The sequence below is a fragment of the Grampus griseus genome (genome assembly GCF_964374135.1).
Source record: "Grampus griseus genome assembly, chromosome: 15".
Taxonomy (NCBI): domain Eukaryota; kingdom Metazoa; phylum Chordata; class Mammalia; order Artiodactyla; family Delphinidae; genus Grampus; species Grampus griseus.
The window spans coordinates 22,226,420-22,248,641 of NC_139009.1; the positions used below are offsets into that span (position 1 = coordinate 22,226,420).

The following is a 22,222-nucleotide window of genomic DNA, read 5'->3' on the forward strand; positions in this document are numbered from 1 at the left end:
AATTCTTCCTGGTTCAGTCTTGGAAAATTGTACGCTTCCAAGAATTTGTGCATTTCTTCGTGGTTGTCCGTTTTATTGGCATATAGTTGTTTGTAGTAGTCTCTTATAATCCTTTGTATTTCTGCAGTATCAGTTGTGATTTCTCCTTTTTCATTTCTAATTTTATTGATTTGCGTCCTCTCCCTTTTTTTCTTGATGAGTCTGGCTAAGGGTTTATCAATTTTGTTTATCTTCTCAAAGAACCAGGTTTTAGTTTTATTGATCTTTGCTATTGTTTTCTTTGATTCTATCTGCTCGATCTTTATGATTTCTTTCCTTCTACTGACTTTGGGTTTTCTTTGTTCTTCTTTCTCTAGTTGTTTTAAGTGTGGGGTTAGATTGTTTATTTGAGATTTTTCTTGTTTCTTGAGGTGAGATTGTATTGCTATAACCTTCCCTCTTAGAACTGCTTTTGCTGCGCCCCATAGGTTTTGGGTCATCGTGTTTTCATTGTCATTTGTTTCCATGTTTTTTTTTTTGTTTTTTTTTTTTGCGGTACGCGGGCCTCTCACTGTTGTGGCCTCTCCCATTGCGGAGCACAGGCTCCAGACGTGCAGGCTCAGCGACCATGGCTCACTGGCCCAGCCGCTCCGCGGCATGTGGGATCGTCCCAGACTGGGGCACGAACCCGTGTCCCCTGCATCGGCAGGCAGGCTCTCAACCACTGTGCCACCAGGGAAGCCCCAGTATTTTTTTAATACTTTTAATCGGTTAGTTTTGGTTTAATTTATTAAGTTTAGTGTGTATGTAATATAAGACAGGAATCTAATTTTGTTTTTCCAAATGAGTAATTTGACATATTCCAGTGTGACTGGCAGAGCAATATGTTTTCTTCCACTTTAGAACTAACCTTTTTTCGTAAGAAGATTGCTCCTGTTACTTCTGTTTTTTGTTTTTAAATTAATTTATTTTTGGCTGCACTGGCTCTTTGTTGCTGCACATGGGCTTTCTCTAGTTGCAGCGAGCAGGGGCTAGTCTTCGTTGCGGTGTGTGGCTTCTCACTGCGGTGGCTTCTCATTGTGTAGCATGGGCTCTAGGCACATGCGCTTCAGTAGTTGTGGCTCACAGGCTCTAGAGTGCAGTCTCAGTAGTTGTGGTGCACAGGCTTAGTTGCTCCATGCCATGTGGGATCTTCCTGGACCAGGGCTTGAACCCGTGTCCCCTGCATTGGTAGGCGGATTCTTAACCACTGTGCCACCAGGGAAGCCGTGCTACTGTTACTTCTTTTTTTTTTTTTTTTACTTCTTGATTTTATAAGTGAATAGCCAAGCCAGGCTCCTTGTTGCTTATAAATAGCATTAACGTATGCAACCGCCTACAAAGACTCTTGCTGTTAATCATATTTGTGGTATTAGAAAGGAATCATTTTACCTAATTTATTTTATTTTATCAGCTAGGGGCGTATATTTGTGGATTTGGGGTAGAAATAATCTTTTTGTACTGTAGGTTGAGAGATCATTTGTGTTACTAAGTAAATTAAGTTCTCAACCTTCCAGAGAATGCAGGAACTATGGAGGGGATAGGATGGGTTCTACGTAGAGGTCCAGCCAGCATGGTAGTTTCCTGGGCATTAACAGGATCACCATGGATCACAGGAGACACAGCTATCCATTTTACATTCTTATAACTCTTATTAACCCATTTCCTGGTACCTCTTAAGATTCTCTGTCCTATTGGGGAAGCATTACCTTGATGATATGTCCAAGGTTGGTTACCTGAGTCAGGATTTTAGGGAATGCAGTTTGGCATAGAACCTTGAGTGGTATTTTTTTTTTTTCTCTCTAGCTGCGGAAAGCTGGGGCTACTCTTTGTTGTGGTGCACGGGCTTCTCATTGCGGTGGCTTCTCTTGTTGCGGAGCATGGGCTCTAGGCGCGCGGGCTTCAGTAGTTGTGGCGCATGGGCTTAGTTGCCCCATGGCATGTGGGATCTTCCTGGACCAGGGCTCCAACCCATGTCCCCCGCATTGGCAGGCGGATTCTTAACCACTGCGCCACCAGGGAAGCCCCTTGAGTGGTATTTTTAATTCCTAGTTTGCCTTTTGTTTTCTTTTTGCTTTGAGTAAAGTTTCCTCCCCATTCATTGAGATGTTTTTATTTCTCTTCACAATACAGCAAATGGAAAGGTGATAATAGCAGCGTCAGTTCCCTGTGTATCAGCCCAGATGGAAAGATGTTGCTTTCAGCTGGTCGAACAATCAAACTATGGGTTTTGGAGACCAAAGAAGTCTACAGAGTGAGTGAATCAAATTAGTTGTAAGCATAACAGTTGTCTAGAGTAAGTATGGAGAAAGGCAGAAGTCTGAGCCAAAGAATATTGTTTTAAGAATACAGATGTGTTATTTTCAAGCATATGAAATAGTACAATTAATAGACAAAAGTAGTCCTCCATATCTGTTAGATAGATGAGACATGTCCTTTTTGCATGCATTGGAAGAATGAATGTAAATGGAAAATGAAATGAGTGGAATTTGAATTAAGTATCTTACTCTCTTCAATAATAATATAATTATATAATAATGATAGTAATTTTTTATTTCTCGCTTGCATCCAGCATTTGGTATATTACTGTATTTAGCTGTGGAGATTTAGAATTACATTTTGAGTGTGCTCAGGGGTTACTGAACTTTTGGTGCTGTGATGATGCCTCAAAATTGTGGTTTCAACTCACTGAGAGTAACATGAAGACCTACAATTCCTTGGCTGTGTCTGAGCACCCAGGCACCCCTTTTAAAATGGATAAAATGAAGTGAATCTTTAACACAAATATGGAAGAAGTAAAGATTGTGGGGTAGGCTCACGGGAGTTGGAAGGGACGGCTTTAATGTTGAGATTTTTTTGGATGGAGTTTTTTAAAGTGAGAGGAATATAGCACAAATAACCTTAGTAGTCTGGAGCTCTGATTTCAGATGTGTATCATGTATATTGTTTATGATACATATGAACTCTTAATTTTTGTTACTGCTTTACACCCTCTCCTAAATGAGATTTAACTTTCTCTAGCATTTCACGGGACATGCAACGCCGGTTTCATCACTTATGTTCACAACTATCAGACCTCCTAATGAGAGCCAACCCTTTGATGGAATTACAGGTCTTTATTTCTTATCTGGAGCAGTACATGACCGGTTACTTAATGTCTGGTATGTAGTCTTTTGGATTTTGGGAGGTAACATTGCCTTGAAAGAATCGGTCATAGCTTATATGGTTAATGTAAAAGATGAATATGAGATTTGCTTTATTGTATTTAATGTTAGATTTATTTTATATTGACTTGTAATGAGGAATTGAGCCTGCCTAAAAATCAGATGTTTATGAGAAAAATTTAAGAGCATTACATAATAGAACTTCCTCCATGCTTGTTTAGAGATAGAGTGGGCTGAATATTTTTGTGACTGGGCAATTTAAAAACCTTTTTAAAAAATTTTTTTAGGAAAATCTCTGATTTTGTTGAAAGAGATGACTGTCAGGGTTAGTGCAGTAATGCCTATTTGATGGTTTACTGAGGACCTTAAATTCCTTGGTTGTGTCTGAGAATCCCAGTAGCCTTTCCTTGCAGTGGTTGCTGTCACTAATTCCCTTTGAAGCTACTTTTTTTTTTTTTTTTTTTTTTTTTTTTGCGGTACGTGGGCCTCTCACCGTTGTGGCCTCTCCCGCCGCAGAGCGCAGGCTCCGGACGCGCAGGCTCAGCGGCCATGGCTCATGGGCCCAGCCGCTCTGCGGCATGTGGGATCTTCCCGGACCGGGGCACGAACCTGCGTCCCCTGCATCAGCAGGCGGACTCTCAACCACTGCGCCACCAGGGAAGCCCTGAAGCTACTTTTGAAAGTAAAAATCTATTTGGTATTGAAGAGCCATCAAAAAGTTTTTAAATTTAAGAAATAATAAGAAATTTCTTGGATTTTATAACATCATCTAATGGTGAAATTAACTTTTTTTCTTTTACCTGATGTTCGTGGACAGAATACGTAGAGATTTTAAAAATAGAAGTAGTTTCTTATCCTAATGATCAGTTAGTTGAGCATGCTGTTGACCGTATAAAGTTACTGTAAATTTATACCAAATAATACTCAGAAATGATACTCATCAAATATGTATTTCTTAAAGTAGTAGTGTGGGGAAAGGTTCATGTCAGTCTGGAGGTGGACCTCTGTTCACCTCCAGACCATCAGCTTAGTTCCTAATTTTGCCTCTTATAATCAAATTGTGTTGGTTTTCTGTCCTGTGTTTCATTTTTGAGGAGCGCCTATTGGAATATCTTATTTTGGTTCTAGAGGGTTTATCCCTAACATAAGAAATTAGTAATGCCAAAAAAGTTAAAATCGGCCACCCCAATCTCCTGACATTACTGAGGTGCTTCAGTCTTTAATGCCTCACCTCTTTGGCTCCTGAGACTAGGGGTCTCCAGCTCCAAAATTTTTTGTATAGCAGAAAAGTTGATTTCTGCTGTCTTAAGATCCTGAAGATAGTTTGTGTATACCTGAGGCTTCCTAGTAACAGAGGAGTAAACCATAAAAAACAAACAGATTAAAATGCATATTGAAAGGCTGCCCCCAAAGGCCATTCATGAAAACTTTGTTTTATTAGGTAGAGCAAGCCGAGGGTTCCCTTATAATTACCTTTGAAAGACACATTTCTGAAAGAAAATAACATTTGAAGGCTTCTTGCCACTGAATGAAGATTAAAATTAAAAAACAACTGAAAAACCCTTTCATATTACTGCAAGGAGGAAGTACTGTCTCCTGTTGATGTGCTAAAATAGCAGCTTCTGCTGTGTATAGTCATGTGATAGCAGTGATTTTGAGCATGTATATAGTATGAGTAACTTAATTTTAGAATGAATCTTGTTTTATTACGAAGTTATTATGCATGAAATATTTAGAATTTATCAAATCAACTCTTAATTTTCTTCTAGACACAAAAATACTGAAAGACTGTTTACTGGTAAATGTATAAAGTCTCAGTAGTTAATAAAAAGAAACTGATCTTGAATCATGTTTGTAAGCCACGCTTGTTACTCTGTTACTCAGTCTTTATTTTAATTTTTAAAATTTGTGCCCAGATTTTTTAAACAGCTTCACTGAGGTATAATTGACATAATAAATTATATGTACTTAAAGCAAAAGCATAATTAAGTTTTTACATATGTATACAAATGTGAGATTATTACCACAATCAAGACAGTGGCCACCTGCATTGCTCCCAAGAGTTTCCTCGTATCCCTTTGTAATCCCCCTCCCCACCTCAGTCTACAGGCTTGTTGACATGTTTGGCATATTACAGATAAAGTTGTTAAGGACACTTGTGTACAAGTCTTTTTACAGACATATGATTCATTTTTCTTGGGTAACTACCTAGGAGTATAATGGCTGCATCTTACGATAGGTGTATATTTAACTTTTTAAAAAACTGCCAGGGGCTTCCCTGATGGTGCAGTGGTTAAGACTCCGCCTGCCAACGCAGGGGACATGGGTTTGAACCCTGGTCCAGGAAGATCCCACATGCTGTGGAGCGACTAAGCCCACATGCCACAACTACTGAGCCAAAAATAAATAAATAAGAATAAAAAAAAAACTGCCAAATTTTTTCCAGAGTGGTTGTACCATTTTATGTTCCCACCAGCTGTGCGTAAGAGTGCTAATTCCTTCACATCTTCACCAACACTTTATATGGTCATTTAATTTCAACCATTCTGATAAGCGTGTAGTGGTATCTCAGTGCGGTTTTAAGTTGCATTTTCCTAATTACTATTGATGTTGAGAATCTTTTAAGTACTTATTTGCTATCTGGATATGTTCCTTGACAAAGTGTGTGTTCAAATATTTTGGCCTATTTTCTGCTGGGTTGTTTGTATTCTCACTGAGTTTTGAGAGTTCTGTGTATGTTCTGAATATAAATAAATTATTAGGTATATGCTTTACAAATATTTTCTCCTAGTCTGTGGCTTGTGTTTTTTTTTTTTTGAAACGAAGCAGTTTTTAATTTTGATGAAGTACAGATCATGTTTTGAAGTCTTTGTTTAACCCAAGGTCACAAAAGTGTTCTCCTGGAAGTTTTTTTTTTTTTTTGCGGTACACAGGCCTCTCACTGTTGTGACCTCTCCCGCTGCGGAGCACAGGCTCCGGACGCGCAGGCTCAGCGGCCATGGCTCACGGGCCCAGCCGCTCCGCGGCATGTGGGATCTTCCCGGACCGGGGCACGAACCCGTGTCCCCTGCATCGACAGGCGGACTCTCAACCACTGCGCCACCAGGGAAGCCCTCTCCTGGAAGTTTTTTAGTTTTAGGTCCTGTGTTTATTTGGTTCTGTGATCTGTTTTGAGTTAATTCGTGTATATGGTTCAAGGAACAGATTGGGGTTCATGGGTTTGTTTGTGTTTTTTGGATATCCAGTGGTCCCAGTACTCCCAGTACTATCTCCAGTGAATTGGTGCTGCATATATACACGTTGAGTCAATTGCCTGCTATTTGCAGTAGTTATGTTGTATGAAGTCCTCAGGAGCACTGATTCAGTGATACTGAACTCTTACTCCTTGGGGAAACACCAGGGTTTGGTTTCTGCAAGCCTCTGGTTATAACATTTTTGTCGTCTAATTAATACATAACCTTGTTTTATGTGTATTTCTGTTTAAAGATACCTTAGTTTATTTATATACATACACACACATAGCTGATTAACTTACGTCAGAACAGAGTTTATCGAACTTAAACATTTTCTCCATAAGCATATCACAGCCTTTTTACTCTTAGGGACACTAGACCGCACTTCAGCGTTATACTTGGGGGCCATTTTAAATAGTGAAATCACCAACCAAAAGCATAAAAGCAAAAAGTGTGGCGCTAAATAGGCTGGAAAAAGAATACTTAGTATGAAAGCTGAAGTAAAAAGGCAGAGCATAGCCTTGTTAAACCTCATGAGCATTGGGCTGCTCATATGCCTCACTGCTCTATGTATACCTGTTAAAGACCATGAAATCACCACAAATAGTGATTTCGGGGTCTACAAATCAATTTTAGCAAGTAGGCAGATTCTCAAAGAATCAGCCAATAGTGAGGATCATTTATCTATCTATCTATTTATCTATTTCTGGACTCTGTTTTCTCAGTATTGCTGTGATAATCCTCCTCAAATTAGTCTATAGATTCAAAGTGAATCCAGTCAAAATCCCAGCAATCTGATTTTAAAATTCAGTTGGAAATGCAAAGCACATAGAATAGCCAAATGACTTTGAAAAAGAAGTTGGAAAACTCACTTCAAAACTTGCAAAGCTGCAGTGATCCAGACAGTTGGCATTGCCATCAAGATAGACAAATAGGTTAATGGAAAAGAACGTTGCTCATTGTTTAAGTCTGCCACAAATGCATTCGTGCTTTCTCTTTTCCCATATAACCATGTCACATGGTAGTGACACAAATGCTTCCCTTATTTTGATCTTTAATTACCTTATTTAGCTTTCAAAAGATGAAAATGCTGTTGGGAGCTGATTGCTGTAACTCCCTTTAGGTGTTTGCCTTTTTTTTTTTTTTTTAAATGTCTCATTATCTAATCATCGGTTTTGTTATCTAGGCAGGTCCGTTCAGAAAACAAAGAGAAGAATGCAGTGATGTCTTTTACAGTTACAGACGAACCTGTCTATATTGACTTGACTTTGTCAGAAAATAAAGAAGAGGTAAATAGCTTGTTTCTTAGAGAATTTGTTTTTGGACTTCACAAATACTATTTTTTAAAATCAGGGTTTTGATGATTCGATGATTCAGGAAAGAGAGAACAAAATAAAAATCTTAGACTATTCGAAGTAATCATTGGATTCTGTATTGAGTGCTCATGAGGGGAGAGGACAGGGCGCAGTGGCGTTTTCAGTAATCCTGACATGTGGGCCTGCCGGTTGGTTCCCTGTTGTCAGCCAGTGCACTTGGTTGTTGACTTAGCTCCTCTAACTTCCATGCTGCGTTCTCATGGACTGTGCTGTCTTCTTAGCCTAAACTTTTATTTATAGGCTTGACAACAACTACTTGAATTGTTATTTTGGTGGCAGTGATTATTTTTAAATTCAAGAGTTGAACATCCTTACTGTTTTGATTTATCTCTTGTTATTTGAAGGGTGGAGAGGGTAGTTGGATTTTCATAAGTAATTATTAGAGTAGACCGAAGTATATTACCTATTAATGTTACATTTTTCTTTTAGCCTGTCAAGTTAGCTGTTGTTTGCAGAGATGGTCAAGTTCATCTTTTTGAACACATATTAAATGGGTAAGTAAGAAGTTTCTCAAGTCAGAAATTTATTTTCCTTCCCTGACTTGCTACTTATTTATACTCCCACCTCAATATTCTTTGCTTTATGTTACTTTTCATTTAGATTGTTCTGAAAGCCTTCTTAATTCTTTGTCCATATGACTACATACATTCCCAGTGAGAACTCAAGTTTTATTTTAAAAGAAATTGGTTCAGTAGGAAAGCTTTGCTTGTGAACTTTGGTGAAGCCTTAATTTCTAACTTTGATAGTGTCACACATTTGTCACACATTTGTGTATCAGTGAATGCTTGTGTTTTGTTGGACAGAGGGGAGTTGCTGATATGATGTGTAGTAGTCATAGACCAGGGGTCAGTAAATTATGGCCTGCAGGCCACATCCAGTAAAGACCACATGTACCCCACCCTGCCCCCCAAACAAAAATATTTACTATCTGGCCCTTTATAGAAAAGTTTGCCAACTCTTGCATGTGCTATAAACATGGTCTGAGACTCAGTCATGTGCAGAATTATGTTAAACTTTAAAATGGTTTCAACTTTTTATTGTCAGTTGGTGCTCTTCCTTTTACAGTTCTATATAGGGATTATGAAAGTAATATACACTTATTTTAAAACATTCAGGATGCATAGACAATTGATTATAAAACTCAAGTCTCCCTCCATTGAGTTCCACTCCCTAGAGGTAACTTAACATTTTGATGTGTAGCACTTGAGGCCTTTATTTATATAGTCATATGTATGCATGGAATGTATAGTTGAGGGCCCAGAAGTGGTGGGCCATGGTAAGGGCTTGGGCATTTCTCTTTGGGCAGTAGTAAGCTGTTGAAGGATTTTAAACTGAGGATTGATGAGGTTTGATCTAAGTTTTAGGACATTAAGTTTTAAGTCGTTCTATCTGATGTGAAGAGAATAGACCACAGAAGGGTAAAGCCCAAAGCAGAGGCCAAAAATCCTGGATAGAGATGGATGTGGAGTTGGGAAACTAGGAAGAGTGAGTTGGAAAGATAGTGGGGTGCTTACAGTTGGGATTATGGAGGGTGTGTACTTAGTGGTGATAAGATGTCTGTGGTGTGAGGAGCGTGTGGCTAAGGTACAGGGAAGGACAAGGTTGATAGAGGTAGAAGGCTAAAGGAACTGAGAGGGCAGGGTGTCAGAAGGATCGTCAGACTGCATGCTGTATATGGAAATCACTAAGAAAGGGATTCCTCAGTGGAATTGTTGGACAGAGTGACAGCCACTCACATCTTTAAGAGATGCTGAGTGACCCAGAGGCCATTGGATGACGGCAGGAGGGGAATGTAGCTGGTAGCTGGTGACGGCAATTTCAAAGGTTTTGGAGGTGGTGGAGGGAGAGACTACTTGTCTTGAAGTGTTAGTGAAGAACAAGAAGCGTACTTGAATCATTGCCAAGGGTCGTGGCACTAAGGGTGTGGGGAAGGCTGCCGAGGCAGGCAAGGTGAGGAGAGCTCTTAGAGAAGTTGAGGATCTAATATTGTTTATATTTTGCTGATCATTTTGCTCCTGGAACTCTGATGCAGAGGTCATGGTGAGGATTCAGGGGTTGGAAGCAATTAGAGATGGGGCTGATTAGAGTAGGGCAAGAACAGAGCCATTTGGGGCTGAAGCTCAGGGTGGTGAGAGAGCACTTGGGAGCTTGGGGCCATTTGGAAGGGTTGACAGAGTGGGATAGAAGAGCAGCTGTGCCTCAAGGCAGGGTTTGGTGGTGAGGTCTTGAATGTTGGCAGGGTGGGGATAGATGAAGTCTTGACAGGAACACTAGTGCTCTGGGACACTGGTCACTCCTGATGATGTGGAGGCCGGGGGAGGGTCACATTTCGTGACACCAACTTCAAAGAATTAGTGTGAGATGCTATTTTCACATTTTCTAATCTCATTTTTTTCCATTCCCAGATACTGCAAAAAGCCTTTGACTTCAAACTGCACAATTCAGATAGCAACGCCTGGGAAAGGCAAGAAATCAACACCAAAACCCGTCCCTATTCTAGCAGCTGGTTTCTGCTCCGACAAAATGTCATTGTTGCTTGTATATGGCAGTTGGTTTCAGCCCACCATTGAGCGAGTGGTACGTAGCTGCTCCTCTGGAGTAAAGCAGTGCAACATCAACATGTCTGTGGAAGAGAATGATTTAAAAATGATATATTGGTCTGCTTATTGGAATACTTAAGAAGATGTCATATGTTTCCACTTAACTGAAGGACTTTTCAGTGGATGGTTTATTTTAACTTGTGAGAACTCTGTTTATAGTTGGTCCTTGAACAACACAGTTTTGAACTGTGTGGGTCCACTTATGCATGGATTTTTTCCAATAGTAAATACTACAGTACCTCACCATCCAAGGTTGTTGAAACCACAGATGCGGAACTATGGATACGTTATAACTATGAACAAGTTATAAGTGGATTTTTGACTGCACAGAGGGTCGGCGCCCCTAACCCCTGCATCGTTCAAGGGTCAACTATGTAATTTTACTTAACCCAGTATATCCAAAATATCGTTTTAATGTTTAGTATAAAACGTTATTTGAGATATTCTGCCCCCCTTCTTCCTTTATTTGGTATTATGTCTTTAAAATCTGGTGTATAATTTTCACTTACAAGCCCATCTCAGTTTGGACTAGCCACATTTCAGGTGCTCAGTAGCCACAGGTAAATCTTAATAAGAGATCCTGTAGTAATAGCATGCATTGAGTATTCTAAGTGGAAATGTAATGGGTGGGGCAGTGGTTTAGGTTTTTTGATTACAGAAGTTTCTTTGGAAACTTTTGGTGAGTTACTATGAGCATGTCCAATAGGTGAGAGACTATGAGAGGAATATCTCTTGCTTAAGCAATCTCTTGTTGAGTCTATTTAAAAATACTTCTTACTTTAAAAAAATGTAATACATGGTTATGGTGTGACAAAAAAGGGAGAGAAGTGTTAAACTGTAAACATACGTCTCCTTGCCATACGTGGATCTCATAACCTCACTCTCCAGATGCAGCCTGTTTCCTGTGTGCTTTGTGTCTTTCCAGATATTGATTAGGTGGGTATAGAGAATTACCTATAACTTTAAAGCCTTGTAGGTACATATGTACTTTGCTGCATCTCACTTCCCCTCCTGTTTAATACCATATCAGGACATAGAGATTCACCTTAGAGCATTTTATTAATCAGCATTGCTTGTCTTTGACTAGCTTGTGGAAGGATAGCAGTAGGAAATTTAGGGTAGGATCAGTCTTTTTTAGGATAGATTATAAGATGATGAGCTAATAATGTTTTCTTTAAAATCTGTTACGTTTTAAATGTCAGTCTTTTAAAACTGCGTATGTGAAAGATTTGAGCAGTACATAACTGAAGAAAGTAAACATTATGCCTGGTATCTTCAGAGTTTACCCATTTTCCTCATATGGCATCAATCTGAATGGTGATCAGTCTGAGTGACCAGGAGTTTTCTGTGGAAGCCTTCTATACTTTTTTGTATTTTTATAAAAATGCATTTCTTTTTCACTTTATTCTTACTCTCAGTTACTTTGTTTGACACTTTTTTTTTTTTACCTTCCACCCCCTTTCCCTCTTTAAAATTCTATTCCCAGGCTTTAAATTCCAAAGAACCTCATATGTGTTTAGTAAGAGATATTTCAATCTGCTGGGCCCCAAAAGTAGAAACAGCTATAACAAAGGTGAGTGCATTTCATATTAGAAGTTAAGAAAAAAGATATTTGAGTGAATTGAATTGTTATGTAATACTATGTTTAAACTCTTAAAATCCTCTTTATGATCTTGTCTTAACAAATTTTGTGGGATTAGGTTTTAGATATTAAGACTGTAAAACTTTTTTCATTTCTGTGCTCTTGATTTGTTGAACGAATGAGTGAATAGGTGACTAGAAGTTGAAGACCTTGGATTTATTTAATTCTTCCTCCTCTACCCCACCCCCAGTGCAGGATCACTGAGTAAATATCAGTATCAAATTTATCAAATTATTTCATCAATTTATATACTTAAAGGGGCAAAACTTTGTTGAGAGGAATGCTGTATTTCAGGGTGGAATAAAACCTAAATCCATGATGGGGCTGGAATTAAATACCAGATATAAGAACATTATTGTCATGCTTTATTTTGAATATAATGTGGCATCTACATGGAGACATCATGTGTTTGGCAGTCTAATGAAAAAAAGGAAAGCCAAGACATGCTATGATGACATTCAAATGGTTTCGCTTCTGGCTGAGTTTCAGAGATGACACCTTTCTCTTGGCTGTCTGAGCATTTCTGGCAAAGATCAATTATTGGAGGTAGTCATAAAATGTACAGCTTCACTCTTTAACGTTTTTTTAAAATTATTTATTTATTTTTGGTTGCTTTGGGTTTTTGTTGCTGCGCGTGGGCTTTCTCTAGTTGCGTCGAGCGGGGGCTACTCTTCGTTGCAGTGCGCGGGCTTCTCATTGTGGTGGCTTCCCTTGTTGCGGAGCACGGGCTTCAGTAGTTGTGGCACGTGGGCTCAGTAGTTGTGGCTTGTGGGCTCTAGAGCTCAGGCTCAGTAGTTGTGGCACATGGGCTTAGTTTCTCTGCAGCATGTGGGATCTTCCCGGACCAGGGATCGAACCCCTGTCCCCTGAATTTTTAAGTCAGTGTGTCATTGCGTGATCTGTAGATTTTGTTTTTCTTGGTTCTTACTCTTACATGTTGCAGGCTTTAAAACAATGAATGTTCAGATTATACTTAAATGCCAGTATTCAATTAAAATATATCTTTAATTCATATCCTATTGAGTTAGTTACATTAAGTTTTTCAGTAGGAAAACCTTTTAAAAGCTGTTAGTTTTCTCATTGGGGATAAATCTTGCAAAGAGTAAGACAGTTTCCTTTGTCACACCCCTACTATTCCTGTTTAACAGGTGAGAACACCAGTGATGAATTCTGAAGCAAAAGTTCTGGTGCCTGGGATACCTGGTCATCATGCAGCTATCAAGCCTGCTCCTCCACAGACTGAGGAAATAGAGAGCAAGAGGAAATTAGGGGAAAAGGAGGTAATCCACTCATTCTGACCATTTTTGAGTTTGAAATTTAAGATTACTTGGGAGATTCTAAGAATTATATTGGATGGAGCCAAAGCTGAAACTTCAGAAAATGGAGAGGACAAAACTCTTATTAACTGAAGAGGGTGCTCTTCTGGCCATTTGGTCATTGTTAGCTGGATAAGGTAATTGTAGATTAAGCCAGGACTTGCTGTGATGATTTTCATTGGGTTTTGCATGTTGCTGAGTTCCAGTGATGCCTTGTCTCTTGGCTGTCTGAGCATTCCTGGCTGGTTTAATGCTAGTTAGCCTTTAAAAGTGATCGTCATTATAACCTCTTAAAGTGCTTATAAATTTCATTTTTTCTCAACTCTTAAAACCCTCTTGTGATTACTGTACTTGTCTGTGAAAAATCCTCTTTTTGGTCTTCCATTCACTTGTCACTCTTGTCTAAGTAATCTAGAATTTTAACTGTTTTATCATTAGAGAAAGAGTGTTTCTTTACCTGATTTTAAATGTCTTGCTTTATTGGGGGTGGGGGGTTGGGGAATAACATTGCTGTTCTTAAAAATTGTTTCTCAATAACATGATATCTGATTTAAAAATAAGGTGTCAACTTCCTCTAGTTTGGCCTAGATCCTACCCTTTAATTTTTTCCTACCTTTTTAGTGTTTTTCATAAAACATAACCCAAACAGGAGGCTTTACCAAAGCCTCTCTGTTTGCTTTGGTAGTAATAGAACGTTCGTATTTTGATTGAGCTTCCAAGGGGCTGGCAGAACGTAGTTGTTAGATTTGCTTTCATAAGGGATTAGTTATGTACAAGTGAGTTTTTGTATAGCAAACAAACAGAAAAATAGGAAGACATCTTAGAAATTTTGGGGGGAACGTAACTGTCTTTATGCTCTTTTGATAATATTTGTTAGCAAAAGATCCGAGGTTGATGGCAAGGGATAATTACAGAAGGGGAAGCTTTTGTGATTATAGGTCTTTTCTTGTGCTTTAGTAATCAGTTGCCTGATCCTCGTCTTTTTTGAATCTTCATATAGAGGGGATTTTATGAATTACATTTTCAAATCATGGTTTTCATTTGTTTTCACTGGAGTCTGGAAACTTGGATTGCAGGTATTACACTTGTCTACGACATTGGCCTTATGGTGATGAGATTCTATTGGAATGAGGAAGAGCGTATTTGTGTTTTTCAGTGTTGAGGTGTGAATCAGTCAGTGGCTTTTGTCTTCTGAGACATAAGCACAAAGTAATTTGACCAAACTGCTTTAGGTGTTGTCTCATATAACATTAACTGGTCATTTCTGTTCTGTAGGTTAGCATTGAAGAACGCCTGGGAGCACTGGATATAGATGCGAAAAAAGAAAAGGACACCCTTCCACAGACAAACAGTTTTCCAGTTCTCCTCACACAGGGTTTAGAAAGTAATGATTTTGAAATGCTAAATGTAAGTATTATAGCAGTTTTTAAATGAATTAAGATGGTTAATTTTTCTTAGAAAGTGATTGACAGCACATTTACAGAATGAATAGTCATGTTATGTAGCTGTCTTGAATTTAATGTTTTGTGAGTTTAGTCAAATATATATCACTTGGTGGCACTATACAGACAGTCACCAACCTACAAAGGGATTGTATTAAATTATTTTGAACCTGGAATGCATTTTCTCATAGAAATATTGTTGTGAATTGTTACTAGGCTCTTAGGCTTTAGTTCACAAAAGCCTTTATAAACATTGTGTAGCTGAATTATAATACTCAGCATTCTAGATCACAATTTATATTTTTTTCTGTAGGAAAATGCGTTCCTGAGTTTTTACTCTGGATTCCAGAAACTTAATTCCCCCTGGCCGTGAGAGGGGGCGGTGAGGTGGAACCTTGGCAATGGATAGGAGGTTTGGGGGAAAAATTCAAGAGGGTTGGGGGTATATAAAAGGGAGGCACTTACGATTTCTGTGTTTGTAAGTTGGTGACTGCTTGTACGATGTTGCTTAATTTAGTCCTCTTAAATTCCAGAATTTGAAAGTGGTCTGTAGAGAAAATTTAAGTGTAAAAAATTGGACTTAAGCACTGCGTGATCAGATTAAAGCAGTTTATATTTGCTAAGTGCATTTATTCCTAGTGACTCGTAGTGATATTATGGTGCCACTTAGTGTAGATGTGACTTTAATATGCAGCCTATGAATAAGGTCTCTCTGACTTGTATTTTGATCTAAATGGGAATATCTTATATTTGTGTTTAAGGGGATTTTGCAAAACAGCAGGGGGGAACCAGGCATATCTAAAAACCTGAACTTACCTTTAAAATAGTTTGTGAGTGTATGTATTTTGGGAGGTCAATTTTAGTTTAACATGGCATACAAACCTAGGTGAGGATTTGGTGAGAAATAAGCTATAGAAAACAATTGACAGTGTTTTTAAAATATAACTTATCTGTCATCATTGCTTACTTAACTGTGCTTTGAAAACTTCTTCAGTAGTACAAGTGAACCAGTTATTGTTTTGTTTTGTTTCTAAGAAACATTTCAAAACATTTAACAGTACAGTGGGCCACCATGAACCCATCACCCAGTTTCAAAAATTATTAGCACTAGCCAGTCTATCTATTATTGTTTTATCTGTTTGCTCACCCCCTACCCAGGTTACAGTGAAGCAAATTTCAGAACTATTATTTATTTCATCCACAAATATATCCCTGTTCAACTGTAACAATAGAAATTCCTTTGAAAAACATAACCACAATTCATTATCACACCTAAAAAGGTGAACAGTGATTCCTTAAAATCATCAAATATCCAGTTAGTATTTATCTTTCGCTGATTGTCTTGTAAAGTTTTTTTTTCTTTGCTTTCTTCAAAACTGGATCCCAACGAAGTCCACACTATTTGGTGGATTTGCCTTTTCTGTCTTTTGCAATTTGGGGAAGCTAGGTTATTTGCTCTAAAGAGATTTCACATTCTGGATTTTGCCTCCTGCAAATCCATTTTACTGGGTCATTTAACCCAACAAGTATCATTTAATATACTTCTTGTCCATCATATTCCTGTACAATGGTAGTTGGATCTAGAAGCTTGAAGAGATTCAGATTAGAATCATCTGGCACTTCAGATGTGACAGTGTGTACTTTTGTCAGGTGTCATAGAGTTGTTGGGAGAGTAAAGGAAATGATGTTTGTGAAAGCACTTCTTAAATTGTAAAGAATTGTACGTGTAAGATCTTTTCATTATTCAGGATTTTGAGGTGATACGTCATATTGTTTAAGTAGAAGTCAATAACCTTTAAAAAAAAAAAAAAGAAAGAAAAACTAGAATATAGGAGTATTCCCATACTGTATTACCTGGGATATCATGCATTCTAAAGAGAAAGAGGCAAGTAAAAAAATAAACCAAATACTTTTTCCCCTGGAAAGTGTGTTCCTCATTTCCAAAGATAACCTTCTGAGGATATGTGAAATATAATAGGAGGTCATTAAAAATAGGAATGAAAGGGGACTTCCCTGGTGGTCCAGTGGGTAAGACTCCGCACTCCCAATACAGGGGACCTGGATTCGATCCTTGGTCAGGCAACTAGATCCCACGTGCATGCTACAACTAAGGAGTCCACATGCCGCAACTAAAAGATCCCGCAACTAAGACCCAGTGCAGCCAAAATAAATATTAAAAAAAAAAAGAAAGAAAGAAGAAAGTGAGCAGTGTCAGGTATGCAACATAGGACCAAAGGTGTGGTTAAAAATCCCTGCTGTAGAACACTTGACATTAAAGTTTGTGGCTTTTTAGGAAAGTGGCAATTTGACCTAAAGAAATAGTCTATAGCTTGTGCAAAAAAGATAGGCTTAGTCATTTATATAATTCATGGCACCCATAGGAGTTATAGATTTTTAAATATTTTAAAAATTTTATTTAAATTAAGTATTTCTTAGAAGTTCCCATTTACAGTAGTACCAAAAAATGCCTAGGATAAATCTACAAAAGATGTTTCTACCTCTACATTGAAAATTACAAAAATTGGGAGAAATTAACCAAGGCCTATGTTCATGCTTGGAAGATTCAATATTGTTAAGATGAGCAATTCCCCCCAAATTATTCTATGTATCCAATACATTCCCAATTAAATTCCAGCACAGCTACCTTTTAGAAATTCAAAGGACATGAAATAACCAAAGTAATTATAAAATGAAGAGCAAAACTAGGGAGCTTGCCCTACCTGATTTCAAGAAAAAGCTGTAGTAACCAAGATAGTTTGGTATTAGTGAAAACATAAATATAGATTAAGGAACAAAAATAGTCCAGAAATAGACCACATGCAATTGGTTTTCAGTAAAGGTGCTTCTAAGTTGAGTCAATTGGGAAAGCAAAGTCTTTTCAACAGTTGCAGTTGAATCAATTGAATATCTATATGGAAAAAAATGCATCTCAACTCTTTCCTCACATCTTACACAGAAGTCTACACAAAAACAGGTCACAGACATAAATGTATAAACCAACCCTCAAAACTTCTAGAAGAAAATAGGAGAAAATGTTATGCAGATTTGCATGGAAAAAGCCTTCTTAGGTTCATCACAAAAAGCATGAAACACTTAAGGAAAAATTGGTCATTTGGATTTAATAAAAATTAAAAACTTTTCTCTTGAAATGACACTGTTAGGAGAATGAAAAGGCAGGCCGCAGCCTGGGGAAAAAAAACCAACTTATACATCAAAGGATTTATATCCAGAATTGATAAAGAACTCTTAACTCAGTAGTGAGACTCAACTCAAATAAAAAACAATTGGTAAATGCGTGAACACATATTTCATAAAAGAATTCCAGTGGCCAGTGAGTGCGTGTAAAGGTATTATACATCATTAATCATCACAAATGCAAATTAAAACCACAGTGAGATAACACTACATACCCATTATAGACTGATTAAAATTTAAAAGACCAGTACCATCTACTGGGGAGGATGTGGAGTAACTGGAACTCTCATATCTTGCTGGGGGAATGTAAAATGGTACGCCTACTTTGGAGAACAGTTGGGCCATTTCTTAAAAGTGAAGGACACATCTACCATAAGATCCTGCCGTTCTACTCTTAGGTGTTTACCAAGAGAATTGAAAACAAATGTTCATACAAAGACTTGTACATGAATGGTCATGGCAGCCTTATTTTTAATAGCCCCAAACTGGAAAGAACCCTGAACACATGAAGGGATAAATTGTTATCTAACAATGTAAAGAATGTATATTGCTTCATCAGCAACATGAATGAATCTCAAACTTAGGCTGTGAGAAAGAAGCCAGACAAAAAAGTACATACAGTTTGATTTCATTTATAGAACAATTCTAGAAAATGCAAACCAGCATGTAGTTCAGTGGTTGTCTGAGGACGGTGGGGTGGAAGGGAAGGATAGAATGTAAAGGGTCCAAGGAGACTTGAGGGTGATAGAATGTTTATTACAGTGTTTGTTTCATGGGTAAATGTATGTCAAACATCAAATAGTACACTTTAAATTGTGCACTGTTATGTTTCAGTTATAATACAGTAAAGTTTAAAAAAAAATCCCATCTTCAGTATCATCTTCTTGCTACTTGTAGCTGTGGTTTATAGTCTTGGCAGAAGTTAATAATGCTAACTCCTCTATTCATTACCATTTTGCTTGGTTTGGGATAACTTATTTTTTTTGTGTATTTTTAATTTGAAAATTGTTACCATAGAACCTCTGTCTTTAGTGAGCACAAGGATTATCTGAGAGCTTGTTACATTTTTCTGTCCTGCAGTTTGGAATAACTTCTAAATAGCTAGGCCATACATACCATTATTTGCCTGTGACAGTTTTGGTTTACACCTCTTAACTTGGTGTAATTACTAATAGTGACTCCTTTCATTCACAGAAGTGTCCCAGTTTGGACAACAAATTATCTGATCACTTAACATTTAGAGCACTAGAGGATTTCACAAACCATGTATTTTTCAAACCTTCAACCCTACATTATGTTTCTTAACCAAGCTTTTGGTATAAATAATGTGCAGCAGCAAGTTCAAGATTGTATTCCTTGACCTAAAGTGTTACTATTCTACTTGGCAGTGAAGTGAAGGCAGTGAAGCCTGGTAGTTTGGTGAACATGCTGTGAAAATTGAGTACCTTAACAAAAAGAGATGCAGACATAGAAAACGGACATGTGGGCACAGGGGGAAGGGGGAGTGGGATGAATTGGGAGATTAGGATTGACATATACCCACTACCATGTGTAAAATTGATAGTGGGAACCTGCTGTATAGCACAGGGAGCTCAGCTCAGTGCTCTGTGATGACCTAGATGGGTGGGAGGGAGGTCAAAGACGGAGGGGATATATGTATACATATAGCTGATTCACTTCCTTGTACAGCAGAAACTAACACAACACTGTAAAGCAACTGTACTTCATTTAAAAAAAAAAGTATTTGTAGACTAGTTCAGACAATGTTCCCTGTAACTTGTACATCATTGGAACTTTGTGATAGCTGATCTATAACAAAGACTTGATTTGAGGGATGTTTAGTATCATCAGACACCTTGTGAATTATTGTTTAACTTCTCAGCATACTTTGCTTTGAACCTTGTGTTCTGATTATTTGAAAATGACAATATTAGGACAGTCCATCCGTCAGTTCCCCAGTGATTATGTATAAAAATACATAATCTTTCTTTTGCATAATAAACTTTGTAATTATGTCAGTGATAGTTTTTAAATAGTACTTGATAGATTTAAGAAGGGTTTGGTATAAAGATATTTTTACAAGCAAATAAAATCCATAGGGAATTTTGAAAGGGTATGTTAAGACCATTAAAGTAGGTTGAAAATGAACTTTCCGCGTTTTTCCCTGTAATACCTCTACTGTTCATATCCTGAACGTGATCTTTATAGCAACAACAGCCAAAACATAGCCTGCACCAACCATTAGGGAAGTTCCTCTAGTTGTAAACTCTTTTGAAAGATAAATATTTAAAAGTATTAAAGAGGAAGGGGGTGGTATCTGGATTTTGAAACCTGAAAGGACTCATTTCCCACCCTCTCCTATAGATGAAGCATCTGGGTGGGGTTTGGAGAAACAGAAAGGCCTGCCAGAATTTGGACTAATCTGCTCTATCTCCTTTTCTATCCATACAACGTGGGGTGGAGACTGCGTTTCACCCTTAAAGTTTTTGACTCAAGCACTCATTATATGATCTTTTGATTGGCTTAAAATTTTATCAAAAACATTTAAAAGGTATGTTTCCTTGTAATGTGATTTTAGTGTGTTTTGCTCACTCTTGTGTTGATATGACAAGATATGTTTCATAAAACAAAGGTTTGAGAACTTCTCTAAAGTGGTGTATATACCTGTATTTAAATGTCGAGAGGTGTTCTTTTCTGTTTTATATCAAAAATTAGCTTATAAGAATTTAGAATTTGTGGAGCAGAAACTTGTTTAATGGAGTAAATGTCCTGATACTTGAAGCCTGTACTTGTCTGATAGCCATAAGACATAATATAACATTCTCCATTTATTCCTAATCTTTATTTGCTACAGTTGAGTATTGCTTTGTTTTTAAGATAATTTTTAGTGACAGTATTCCCTGTAGTGTCCTTAGTTTCTGAGTATGCTTATTTACATTTTTTTTTTTTTCTCACAGAAAGTACTTCAAACTAGAAACTTAAACCTAATAAAGAGAACTGTACTAAGGATGCCCCTGCATGCTGTCATTCCGTTGTTGCAAGAGGTAACTGAGTACGCTTCTCATTTTAAGGTCCTAATGCTATGACTCAAAGACAAAATCCAGTATTCAGAGAAATGGATTTGCTGTATGTAAGCAAGCAGGGTATTTAGAGTCGATGATAGATGATCACTGGATCTACTCAGACAAAATTTGCCTAATCTAGATTTTTTTCTATGTATTTTAAAAATTGAGATATAATTTACATACCTTTAAGGTGTGCAGTTCAGTGTTTTATAATATATTACAGATTGTGCAATTGCCACATCAAAAAGAAATCCAGTACCCACTAATCACTCCCCATTTGTCCTTACCCCCAGTTTCTGGCAACCACTAATCTATTTTCTGTCTTTGTGTGTGTTCTGGACATTCATTCATATAAATCCTAGCCTAGATTTTTATCAGATAATTATTTTTATTTTGGGAATGTATTCCTAGATTATGTTAAATTGGTTGAACATTTAGGAGTTAGGAAATTTAAGAATAATGATTTCCTAATACAGTCTTTCTTTCCCTTGTTCTTATGGATGTGTTATCATGGGAATTCATGGAGATTGGCTGCCTCTGAAGTACTGTTGCTAATACTGTTTTTCTCCTCCTCAGCTTACAAAGAGATTACAAGGACATCCTAATAGGTAAGATGTTTAGGCGACTTAAATTGCTTTGATTTTATAAATATTTTAAATGTGATTGTTTAAAAACAGCAGTGTTTGGCAGCATGAGATTACATAGTAGGTAGCTTCAGATTCTAACTAATAAAACTCAAAGTGTCAGATATTGCTCTCTGCACTTATTTTAAATTGAATGATTCTTATTTCTCAGACTGTATTACAGTTTTTCCTTCCTTCAGAAAATTGGAGGTTTTTCAGCTTTATATATCAGGTCATTTAATGGGTTAGTCTGATTTAATAATTCAGGCCTAATCACGATGTGTAAAACTGGACATCTGTAGAACTTGCTCAGCCTCTGGTAGTTGCTTAAGACGCTACAAGGAAAGATTTTATATAACTAAATTTTGTGGGTCTTTTTTGCTAATTTGATGATTAAATATTTATATAAGGTGTTGATATCTCAAAGATCTCAGCTTGCACTATAGTATTATCAGAGTCTATAATATAGTTTTTCTTTTCTAAATTTTTTTTCGTGATAGGCTCCATTAGCCTTTGGAGCTCACAGAGGAAATCTAAAGATTTCGTTA

The 22,222-nt window shown here is 37.5% G+C and overlaps 1 protein-coding gene across 1 annotated transcript in view; it reads left to right on the top strand.

Annotated features, from left to right (window-relative positions):
- Positions 1-22,222, top strand: part of WDR43 (WD repeat domain 43) — a 46,075-nt gene that overhangs the window by 18,165 nt on the left and 5,688 nt on the right. The window contains exons 4-13 of the mRNA XM_082672863.1: positions 2,152-2,272; positions 3,040-3,179; positions 7,602-7,704; positions 8,221-8,285; positions 10,197-10,368; positions 11,878-11,964; positions 13,182-13,313; positions 14,625-14,756; positions 20,944-21,030; positions 21,628-21,659. Coding sequence (XP_082528989.1) covers positions 2,152-2,272; positions 3,040-3,179; positions 7,602-7,704; positions 8,221-8,285; positions 10,197-10,368; positions 11,878-11,964; positions 13,182-13,313; positions 14,625-14,756; positions 20,944-21,030; positions 21,628-21,659 — 1,071 coding nt within the window. The remainder of the gene's footprint in view (positions 1-2,151; positions 2,273-3,039; positions 3,180-7,601; positions 7,705-8,220; positions 8,286-10,196; positions 10,369-11,877; positions 11,965-13,181; positions 13,314-14,624; positions 14,757-20,943; positions 21,031-21,627; positions 21,660-22,222) is intronic.